Genomic DNA, 12,532 nt, shown 5'->3' on the forward strand with positions numbered 1-12,532 from the left:
AACACTGTGCCGTGCACACCACAAGCACACTCGACAGTGATTTCTCCTAACTGGGAGCAAAAGATCTGTCACCCGTGAATCAGTGTTGCTAGCAATCACGAGTTTACTACCAGTGTGCGAAAGCTATTCCGAAAGTGATGTCTGATTGTCGCAAAATGGAAACCACAGATGATTAAAAAAAAAAAAAGAAAAAATTCAGCAGTTACACTACTGGCCATTAAAATTGCTACACCAAGAAGAATTGCAGATGATAAACGGGTATTCATTGGACAAATATATTATACTAGAACTGACATGTGATTACATTTTCACGCAATTTGGGTGCATAGATCATGAGAAATCAGTACCCAGAATAACCACCTCTGCCCGTAAAAACGGCCTTGATACGCCTGGGCATTGAGTCAAACAGAGCTTGGATGGCGTGTACAGGTACAGCTGCTCATGTAGCTTCAACACGATACCACAGTTCATCAAGAGTAGTGACTGGCGTATTGTGACGAGCCAGTTGCTCGGCCACCATTGATCAGACGTTTTCAATTGGTGAGAGATCTGGAGAATGTGCTGGCCAGGGCAGCAGTCGAACATTTTCTGTATCCAGAAAGGCCAGTGCAGGACGTACAACATGCGGTCGTCCATTATCCTGCTAAAATGTAGGGTTTCGCAGGGATCGAATGAAGGGTAGAGCCACATCTGAAATGTAACGTCCACTGTTCAAAGTGCCGTCGATGCGAACAAGAGGTGACCTAGACGTGTAACCAATGGCACCCCATACCATCACGCCAGGTGATACGCCAGTATGGCGATGAGGAATACACGCTTCCAACGTGCGTTCACCGCGATGTCGCCAAACAGGGATGCGACCATCATGATGCTGTAAACAGAATCTGTATTCATCCGAAAAAATGACGTTTTGTCATTCGTGCACCCAGGTTCGTCGTTGACGAACAATTACCGAGCTCCACTAAAACAGTAGTATTCAAAAATTGATAAAGTAGCGCTCCAATCGCGATATCTTTAGTTCCGAGTGTAATTTCAGTTCAAACTCGGCAAACGTGCAAACACTTTGCAGAAACTCACAGCTAGCCTAAAAAAATAATATCTCAGGTGGCTTTCGCAACACACATGTGTTAAACGTACATCTCGTCATTCTGTATCTAAGGCCTCCAACAAGAAACGTTACAGCATTTCATTTCTTCGTTCAGTCAATACTTCCAACTGACAAAGAATAGAATGTTAACTACTGTGAGAGGTTGGTTAAGAAGATTGTGGATGGCAAACGTGACCTGAAATGAATAATGGAGCTTGGGTTCACCTTTCTGGCCATATGAATACCCATACTAATTACTTCTGGGCCACTGAAAACAAATTCTGTTTCAAATTCCTCTTCACGGTAAGAAATTGGCGTTTGGTGCGCGGTTTATGCTTGTAGAAGCATCGACCTGTTATTCGTTGAAGCCGTTGTCCAACAGAAGTTTATCTTCAAATTTTTCAAAACTGTTCCTTTCAGTTAATAGGACAGCAAGATGTCGCGCTACCTCGTCAGTCGCTGTCCTGCATTCGTGAAGCCTGCGGAGAAGAACGGAACAATGAAGAAAGGTTTGTGCCCAGTTCGTTCACCGAACTTGCGTGCTTATGGTTTTTACCTATGAGGATGTTTAAAAACTAAAACTGTACGAAAATTAGGCTACAACGGTAGACAAACTGGTGGAAACATAAGCCGAAATATTTTAGCAGCCGACGTTGAAGTCTCCGTAAAGGGAGTTTGGATATGATTTCACGAGTATAAAAATGCACAGACGTCCAGGTCGAATATCTTAAGATATCTTGTAATTTTTTAACTGTTTTAGTTACTAAAATATTTTCTCCTTATCAATAAAATGTTGTTTTTCTTCTTAGGGAGGACAGATCTCAGTATACGACCCTGAACCGAGGTGTATCTGTATCTCGCTCACCGTTCGTTTCCGTGACCACCCTCATTACTGACTGCTCGAACTCGGCAGACGTCGGTAGGCCGTCTCATTCTTACACAGAAATGAATGGGCTGCATTCGAACGCTATCCGAAGTGTATATATCAAGCAGAACGTGACAACTTTGTCTGTTGTTTGCGTCTTAGTAACACAGAGTGGTACAGACAGCCTGGGCTGGTAGTTCATATGACACGCACCGGTGTAATGTTGGCTGCCTAACTGGCAGGCAATGATCGAATCGATTTCCACACATAATCGTGACTTTTGTTACGACAGTAAGGATTTGCGCTTGCCACAAGAACGAACTCATTTATTTTTTTGCATGCTATTCGCAATAAAAACCTTGTACGAACATTATCGATTGTGAAGAAGATTAGCTTAGTATCGTGCAGCCCCGCTGTCGACGTTGACGGCAAGACAGCGACGTCAGCGCTAGCGGAGTTGAAGTCCTTGTAACCTTTTATACGTAATGGATTGTAGTACCTGTATAACAACCCGGTGCTCCTTCCCATTTTCACTTATGAATTTGCAAATTCTAACTACTGATTTTGGCTCGCGACGAACCTGCCTTCATCTTTGTTTTTGGTTTGAGTTTTCATTCACCCCCTGAAGCACTGCGTATTATGTAATGCCAGCTCTTATTAGAGCGTCCCTAATTCCCTTTTGATACTTCCGTTAACAAGGCAGCCCTAAACTTGCCAACATCCAATGCAGCTTCCTAAGTATCAGTTCATCCCCATGTCTGTCTGCGCCCAAGACAGTCTCCTCCATACCTTACCACTTTACAGTAGTTTTTCGAGTGAGTACAGCTACCACGAAACAGAAAACTGTAGGGTGCGATTAAATCTAAACCCTGTAAACAGCACACGTTCTCTGTACAAGAAGATACATGACGACTGGCAGCCTGTAGGGCCTTTTCCGGACTTGCCGGTGAAATCAAATGAACTGTGGGGGTGCAAGAGTATTGACGATTAACTGGAAGAAAATAAGTCCGAGTATGTAGTGAGTGCTTCTAATATTTTTTGTATAACACATCATGTAATGTATCACTTAAAAACAATGCCACAAAATTGATAACTGATGTCTCAAAAGAAACAGAAGAAAGGAAACTGGAGAACTGAAAGGGGCTGCATGCGCAAAAAGATATCACAACTTTATTATCTGTCGATATTGTTCGGCACTGATATATGGCTTTAGCCATCACCTAGTAATCTGAGAAGTTGTATTTGTCCCCAACAGTGGATGGTCTTAGCTAACACACCGATAAGCTAAGAAGCCGGTAGCCAACTGCTTAACATTTCTACAGCATCAGCAGCTATTGCAACTTGTTGCACGTTACCAAGACTGTCTCTCTTCAACCACCTCAGGAGCAACCGACAAACTGAAGCTTTCCACTGGACGGTGTGAGGGAACAGTATCGTTCGCTCACTTTTTTCTTTTTTCCTTTACGTTTCCTTGTGGTGACTCAAATGTCCAGGCTAACAAGCTATGGACCACAAAGGAGACAATTAAAACAGTGTGATGTAATTTTATATTTCATTTGTTTTTGGCGTTTGTAAGAAATTGGATGGGTCTCTGCTCTGATATGTGGCTAACTCATTTTCATGAACACTTCGTGAATCGTGGTTGAGCGAGCGATTCTGTGCTGACCAAAAATTGAACTTCCAGTGTGAGCAGAGAGGACAGAATGCTACCAAGGACCGATAGAGGAGTGTGTTCGCTCAACACAAATCATCGAAAAAAATTATATCTAAATTGAAAGAGAATGAGGGGGGAGGGGGGAGGGAAAGCAATAGGAACGGCTGATGTCAGCTGCATTGCGGCATTAAGCGGAATCAGCGGCGACGAACAAAAGTGTGTACCAGAACGGGACTCGAACCCGGAATATCCTGCTTACAAGACAGGTGCTTTACCCACTGCACCATCCGGGTCACGGCGTTATCGTAACTGGGCGGACGATTTCCACACACCTCATGGCCGATGCACGTTCCCACCGCGCGCCATCTATCTGAAGCCCCTGTCCAGTTCCTCCATGATCGCTACTCTCAGATTCCTGCAGTAGGTTGGACTTACTTGTGCATTCGCACTGAAGAAGATGGAGCCATTGCCCATCTAGGCGAATGAATTATATGAATGGGCGCTCTCTGTTTTTTTGAACATGTCCGAAAGAACAGACAGCACTCATTCATACAAACCGAAATAAATGTAATACATTGAAAATGATACAACGTTGTGTGAAGAGTAATATTTTTTGGTCATTGACTAGTGAAGATCAAGGAGGTGAGTAATTATAAAAAAAATATATTTGTCACTTGTTAACATAGAATCAGTAATGTCAATGTTTCACTTCCTCTTGTATGTCGTTGGTGTGATGCAATGATGAAGCTATGTGTATGACACTTTCAGTGTAATTATTCACAGCAAAAGAGGCTCTTATTTTCTTTTGTCCGAGCGAGAGTGAATTAAGGCCCTAAATGTTGTATGTGTTCGATACGTGAAGCTAAATGTGGGACATGAATGTTAGAGTTCAATGGCACAGACATAAGTGAGGCGTTATCTCGTTGTTTAAGAGGAAAAATGAAAGATAAAATAGTTGAGGTATTTGCATCTAACTTACTCTTCCCGATTTTTGTATTATAGTATGAAATTATGTAAACATATAAGGAAATTTGAATCTAATCACCTTTTGTGTTATTCAAAGCAGAATGCGCTTTTGAGGTTTCTTTTTTATCGTTGTCTTGCACTCATTGTTTCAGTAATAATACTCATTACGTACCGGTCTACAAAACTAATTAATCAGATAAAGACAGTACAACATCAAGGCACTGCACATCCCTGGAGTCACACTTTCTATTTAGTAGCAAAAAAATAACAGAAAAAAGTAAGTTATTTACTTTGCCACACATATTGGTGTTATAGGACGGATTCAACAGCAGTACATCTTTTCACAGGAAAAAAAGGGTATTAAAATAGATTCCCTGATGTTCTTCTCGTTTCGCTGGCCAAAGCCGCAAACGAGAACGCACAGAAATAGAGGTGTCTTTTATAACACATGACATCGACGCATAAGATGCTATGACCTGAACCTAAAGCAAATATTATCAAAAGTTATTAGTACTAGTAATATAAAGTAAAAGAAATATAATATAATATAATATTAAATATAAAAGAAATATAATATAAAGTAAAAGAAAAGAATGAGCCATCGAAGAATTACACTACGGGCCATTAAAACTGCTACACCAAGAAGAAATGCAGATGATATACGGGTATTCATTGGACAAATATATTATACTAGAACTGCCATGTGGTTACATTTTCACGCAATTTGGGTACATAGATCCTGAGAAATCGGAACCCAGAACAACCACCTCTGGCCGTAATAACGGCCTTGATACGCCTGGGCATTGAGTCAAACAGAGCTTGGATGACGTCTACAGGTACAGCTGCCCATGCACCTTCAACACGATACCACACTTCATCAAGAGTAGTGACTAGCGTATTGTGACGAGCCAGTTGCTCGACCACCATTGACCAGACGTTTCAAATTGGTGAGAGATCTGGCGAATGTGCTGTCCAGGGCAGCAGTCGAACATTTTCTGTATTCAGAAAAGCCCGTACAGGACCTGCAACATGCGGTCTTGCATTATCCTGCTGAAATGTAGGGTTTCGCAGGGATCGAATGAAAGGTAGAGCCACGGGTCGTAACACATCTTAAATAAAAAGTCTACTTTTCAAACTGCCGTCAATGTGAAAAAGAGGTGACCGAGACGTGTAACCAATGGTACCCCATACTATCACGCCCGGTGATACGCCAGTATGGCGATGACGAATATACGCTTCCAATGTGCGTTCACCGCGATGTCGCCAAACACGGATGCGACCATCATGATGCTGTAAACAGAACCTGGATTCATCCGAAAAAATGACGTTTTGCCATTCGTGCACCTAGGTTCGTCGTTGAGTACACCATCGCAGGCGCTCCTGTCTGTGATGCAGCGTCAAGGGTAAGCGCAGCCATGGTCTCCGAGCTGACAGTCCATGCTGCTGCAAACGTCGTCGAACTGTTCGTGCAGATGGTTGTTGTCTTGCAAACGTCCCCATCTGTTGACTCAGGGATCGAGACGTCGCTGCACGATCCGTTACAGCCTTGCGGATAAGATGCCTGACATCTCGACTGCTAGTGATACGAGGCCGTTGGGATCCAGCACGGCGTTCCGTATTACCCCCCTGAACCCACCAATTCCATATTCTGCTAACAGTCATTGGATCTCGACCAACGCGAGCAGCAATGTCGCGATACGATAAACCGCAATCGCGATAGGCTACAATCCGACATTTATCAAAGTCGGAAACGTGATGGTACGCATTTCTCCTCCTTACACGAGGCATCACAACAACGTTTTACCAGGCAACGCCGGTCAACTTCTGTTTGTGTATGAGAAATCGGTTGGAAACTTTCCTCACATCAGCACGTTGTAGGTGTCGCCACCGGTTCCAACCTCCGGTTCCAACCTTGTGTGAATGCTCTAAAAAGCTAATCATTTGCATATCACAGCATCTTCTTCCCGTCAGTTAAATTTCGCGTCTGTAGCACGTTCTTCGTGGTGTAGCAATTTTAATGGGCAGTAGTGTAAATAGCCTCATCAAAATAAATGTAAAGGTAAATTTTTAGTATTATGATTATTTTTTTGTCGTTCTCTTTTGACTGAGCACAATGTATGGTGGCCAATCTTAGTTCAAATACTACTGTGTATTTGATTGTCCAGGCAATGAGCTATAGAACATTAAATTCATGTAGCAGGCTGCGATATGCTCTACACTAAGCGAAGGAAACATGCAACGCCTCTCACTAGTACATGATGAACATTTGGAATGTATCACCCAAGTGCATACTGCAACCTAACGAAATAATTAATGTAAAAGATATCTCCCACACAGCTTATTTGACTCTAACATGCACTTGGTATTCGTTTAATTTGTTTGTTTCGAGATCCACATTTATATCTGTACTCCACAAGCCATGATACGGTGTGTGGTGGAAGTTACTTCGAGTAGCACTGCCACTCTAATGCTCTTCTCTTCAAGTAGCAAATCGTTTGCGGGAAGAGCCATTACTAGTAAGCCTCTATGTCAGTTGCAATTTCTTTAATTTTATCTTGCTGGCTTCGTGCGAGGTATACGTAGCAGAAAACAGTATATTAGTAATATATATTAGTAATAATTAGTACTATATCTGTAGACTGTTCTAGGAACGCACGTGTTCTAGGAACTTGAACAGTAACCCACACCGCGTTGCAGAAGGCCTCTTTTGCAGCGTGTGTCACTGGAGTTGTCTCGGCATCTGCGAGACGCTTTCGCCCTTACTAAATGAACGTATAACTACACGCGCTGCTCTCCGTTGTATCTTCTCTATTTCCTCTACCAGTCCTACCTGGTATGGATCCCATACTGACGTGCAATATCCAAGTATTGGTCGAAGGACGGTTTTGTAATCTACCTCCTTCGTGAGCGGACATTTACTGAAGTTTCTTTCAGTTACTCTCAGTCTGGCATGTGTGTTACCCGCAACTAATTTAATGTGATCGTTCCACCTTGAATCGCTTCGTACGAGTACTCACTGGTATTACGTTAGTGCTTCCATTCACTGTTCTGAAATCGTCTAATCATACAATAAAGGGTCCTTCGGTCTACGTGTACTCAATGCTTTACTTCTTTTTTTATGCTGAGGTTCAATTGTCACTCCCTGCAATAAGCGTCTCATCATCTGCAGGGCTTACTGCCTTTCACTACAATTTACTAACGTGGAAATTTCTCTGTATACAATTGCATCATCCGCAAAAAGCCTCATAGAATTTCATCTTTATCCATTGTGTTATTTATACGTATTTCGAAAAGTAATGGTCCTGTAACACTCCCTTGGGAAGACGCCCAAACTTTCTTTTATGTCTGAAAACTTCGTTCAGAATAACATGCCGTGTTCTGGTTGCTAGTAACTTTGCGACCCAGTCACACAGCTGGTCTGACATTGTGTACGCTCGCATTTTGTTCGTTAGGAGGCAATGTGGGACTGTATAGAATCCCTTCCGGATTTTCAGTGTCCAGAAATGCCATAACGTGAGGTCATAAAACACGTTCTAGCGGAACGACGTCAGAGATATCGGCCAATAATTTTGTGTGGCTATTCGAAAAATATACACAGTAGTTACATTAAATTTCATTAATACTTGTTCCATAGTTCATGAATACGACGTTTTGTAATGATGTGGAACGTGTCAGTTTAATGTAAGTTTTCTTTACACAACATAACTAATTTTTTTTATTACAGTCACTGCTTCATATCTAAAAATTCATCTATTGAATAGAAGCAGTTGTCATTCAAAAATTCTTTTAATTTGTTTTAAAATATTGGTTGGCTACCTGTCAGACTTTTAGTGCTACTTGGCAAATGACCAAAGATTTTTCTGGCAGCATAATTCACCGTTTTCTGTGCCAAAGTCAGATTTAACCCATAATAGTGAAGATCATCCTTTCTTCTAGTGTTGTAGCTATGCACTTCGCTATTATTTTTGAACTGGGATGGATTATTAATAACAAGTTTCATAAGTGGTTATATGTATTGCGAAAGTGCTGTGGATATCTCGAGTTTCTTAAATAAATGTCTGCAAGGTGATCTTGGGTGGGCTTCAGCTGCTATTCTGGTTACATGCTTTTGTGCAATGATTATTTTTCTCTTAATGATGAATTATCCGAAAATATGATGCCATAGAAAAGCAGTGACTGAAAATAGGAATAGTAGGCTAATTTACTGATATGTTTATTACGAAAATTTGCAATAACCCTAATAGCTTAAGTAGCTGAACCTAATCGTTTCTGCAGATCATCAATGTGTTTCTTCCAATTCAATTTCTCATCAATGCACACACTCAGAAATTTTTAATATTCTGCTTTAGCGACAGACTTCTGTTCAGTGTCTATATTTATCAATAGTGTTGTGCTATTTAATGAATTGTATGTACTGTGTTCTCTAAATTTAGTGAGAGTACATTTGCAGAGAACCACCTAATAATACTCTGAAAGACTTTATTTACAATTTCCTCAGCTAATTCTAGTTTGTTGGGTGTGATTACTAGTATCATCAGCAAAAAGAACAAGCTTTGCATTTTCATGAAGTGGCAAGTCATTAATATATATTAACAACAGTGAATTCATCTCTTTGTTTTAATGTATATGATTCCGTGTAAGCCACATTCATTCTTGTGCTGTGCTCAGAACTCCACGAATCATATCGTTGTTGACTGGCATTGAGAGGTCTGGAGTCCAGTAACGAGTAATAAGACTAATGCGACTAGAGTGCCAAGACATGATTTCGCAATCAGCGCCGGACCGGCAGAACCAGCCAACCGCTGCAGTCAGTACTGACCACCATGACGACGTTGAGGTAGGTGAACTCGTCGTCCTCTGACAGTCCTGGAGAGCGCTCTGGACTGAAGTGGTAGGTCGTTTCCAGCCGGTAGTCCAGCGAGCCGTTTGACGTCCGGGTGACGTCACGCCTGCGCCGCCACTCCCTGAAACCAGACCAGAGAAGGTTTAAAGGTCACCACTGTAGCACGTTGGTCTGTGCACACCGCTCTGTCAACAGCAGTGCCCATAGTTTCTATCTTCCGGTGTTCTCTTCCAAAATTAATTGGACCAGAGACAGCTAGATACATGTTACCGTAATGGCAATCACTAATTTTAACTTCAATTTTTGCCAGTTGAGGTTCAACCTGTCTGTATTACTAAACCGCTAAAATGTTCACTCCACCACTTGATCCCATCTGCAGGCTGCCTACCTCTTGAGGCAACAGAAATTACGCCACGCTAATTGCTCAGACTACATTCACGCAGTATTTCAGAATGACAGCACTTAGCGCTTAGCGGCTTCCAACGAACTTTACACATGATTACAATACATTTCGAAACTTCTTTTTTACTAATAAACAATTCACACCCACCCCGCCACTGCCGCCCTCCACAAAATAATGAAAGGAAGAAAGTTTATCGCTTTCTACATTTTCGTTGGTCGTGTAGTGAAACTTCAGTGTCAGGCATGACGTTTTAACTTATTACCTCTTTACTATTAATTATATTCGTAACACGTTTTGCAGACAGCATCCACATATACCACAGAATGTATCTGCAAAATTTTATCATTGTACAGTTCAGGAGAGACAACGCCACGGACACTGAAATGCTTCAAATGCTGGCTTATCTTAAAATGGAGTGCAAGACTTTCGGAAAAATATACGTAGTTCTCATTATCGATTGTGTAAAACATTATAGGATAGGAAGAAATGTGTTTCATAGGGCGCCAAGACGGCAAATACTGAACCTGCTCGAGAAAATGGAGATTTATGTACACAGAAAACGGCAACCGGAATTACAGCTGAAGGAACAGAATGGGTTTAACCTAACTGCTTATTTTGCGGTATTCAGAAACCTATTAGTTTGAGCTGCGTCGAGCGCCCGAGCAGCTTGGCGTGCGGTCGTGTGCGCCGGCAACCGGTGACGAAGACACTGGGCCTTCTTCCGCAAGTTCCGCCACAAGAAAACAAGAGCTTCATACAGAGAATCCACGACGCGCAGCCACTGAGACCCCACTATGGATGTGATATCAACTATCGACTTTCTACTAAACGGTCATTGTTTCGTTAATTACCTTATACTTACGGTTATGGTTTAATTGTTTTGTTACGCTGGAAGATTTCGAGTTATAGATGCGGTTTTATTTTTAAACTTTTTATACTGGCTTTTACACAATTGTGTGTTTTACTTTGACGGGCTATGTGCTTCCCATTATTACTATTTCCACTTTTTATATGGATTTTAAGTATCGAACTAAAGCCACATATTGTATGTCAGTACACATTTTATTGTCAGAGGCTCATTTATCCATGTGAAATAATTTTAATTAATGACTACGCATACTGCATTTCGACTATTAAATTTGCGATACTGATTACTCATATCCCTAGCTATAGTGCCCTCTGGTGGCCTCATTTATTTTTATAAATACTAGATGCATCCAGGACTATGTAACTACAAGTATAATTTGACGTTGATATCTACATGAGAATATGTTATGGTATATATGGCTGGTATGCATGACTGTTAATCATGTAAGTACTTCTTATTTTTCTTATGTAGCAGCAGGTCTTTTATAGATTTAGCTTCAGCAAACTGAACTTAGTTGGTTACACCACTGTTTCTGTTTGTAACATATCTGAAAATGGCAGAATCCAAAACCGGTAATAGCGAATTGTAAAAGTTGGTGTGACCAAGACTGACCTGTAAAATAATATCCAATTCGCATATTAACAGTACTGTTACGTAATATAAGTGAAAAATGTACTCTGTGAGAGTAATTTCTGACACATTGGAACTGATTAAAAAAATAATCACTACAACAAAAACATACTCATTGAGTTCCTCAAAATTTGTAATTCCATAACCAAGACGTCTGAATAAGCGAAACAAATAAAGCTCGTTGAAAGAACTAGAGTGTCCGCCATCTACTTAGCAATTAATGTGTGTTGTCTCAGAATAACCTTTACTCACAAAGAAACTCAAAGAAACTTCCATTTACCTAACTGAAGAGGGCCATGCATACTAGTTTCCTCATTAGTATATTAGTAATGTATGAGTTCCCTCTGTGCAAACAAATACATTGCTGTTTGGTTGATCGACAGACATATTTTCACTTTTTTTAGATTCACACCATCTTCAGAGACAGTTTAAGAGAGTCCTTCATTATAAGTGGGTGTTTGTGTTAGGTTGAACTTCCTGGTGGATTAAAACTGTGTGCTGGACCGAGATCCGAACTCGAGACCTTTCCGTTTGGCGGGCAAGTGCTCTACCACCGAGCTATCTAAGCACAACTCACGACCCGCCGTCACAGCTTTACTTCCGCCAGTACCTCCTGAGAACCTTGCAACACTATTACTCCTGGGAGAAAGGATACTGCGAAGACATGGCTTAGCCACGTCTGTGTGGAAGTCCCGACTTCAGGTCTCGGTCCGGCACATAGTTTTAATCTGCCAAAAAGTTTCGTAGCAGCACACACTCCGCTGCAGGGTGAAAATCTCATTCTGGAAACATCCCCCACGATGTGGCTGTCATGTCTCCGAAATATCCTTTCTTCCATGATTTCTAATCTTGCAACGTTTTCAGGAGAGCTTCTGCGAAGTTTGCAAGGTAGGAGACGAGGTACTGGCGTAAGTAAAACTGGAAGAAGTATCGTGAGTCGTGCTTGGGTAGCTCTGTGATAGAGCATTTGTTCGCGAAAAGCAAAGGTCCCGAGTTCAATCTTTGGTCCGGCACACAGTTTTAATCTGCCAGGAAGTTTCGTATCAGCGCACACTCCGCTGCAGAGTGAAAATTTCATTCTGTGTTTGGTTGTCCTGCACAATTCACAATGTCTTATTCTGGACACTGTCGTGCGTATTTCACAATAGGGGGTGAACAAGAACTCCACCACCAACACACTTTCAGAGGTTACTCATGGCTACCTTTCGTTTATTTT

General features: G+C 41.5%; 1 protein-coding gene across 1 annotated transcript in view; it reads right to left on the reverse strand.

The window, feature by feature from the left end:
- Positions 1 to 12,532, reverse strand: part of LOC124787927 (sensory neuron membrane protein 1-like) — a 355,132-nt gene that overhangs the window by 48,960 nt on the left and 293,640 nt on the right. Inside the window, exon 3 of the mRNA XM_047254915.1 lies at positions 9,392 to 9,536. Coding sequence (XP_047110871.1) covers positions 9,392 to 9,536 — 145 coding nt within the window. The remainder of the gene's footprint in view (positions 1 to 9,391; positions 9,537 to 12,532) is intronic.

The sequence above is a fragment of the Schistocerca piceifrons genome, chromosome 3, assembly GCF_021461385.2.
Source record: "Schistocerca piceifrons isolate TAMUIC-IGC-003096 chromosome 3, iqSchPice1.1, whole genome shotgun sequence".
Lineage (NCBI taxonomy): Eukaryota > Metazoa > Arthropoda > Insecta > Orthoptera > Acrididae > Schistocerca > Schistocerca piceifrons.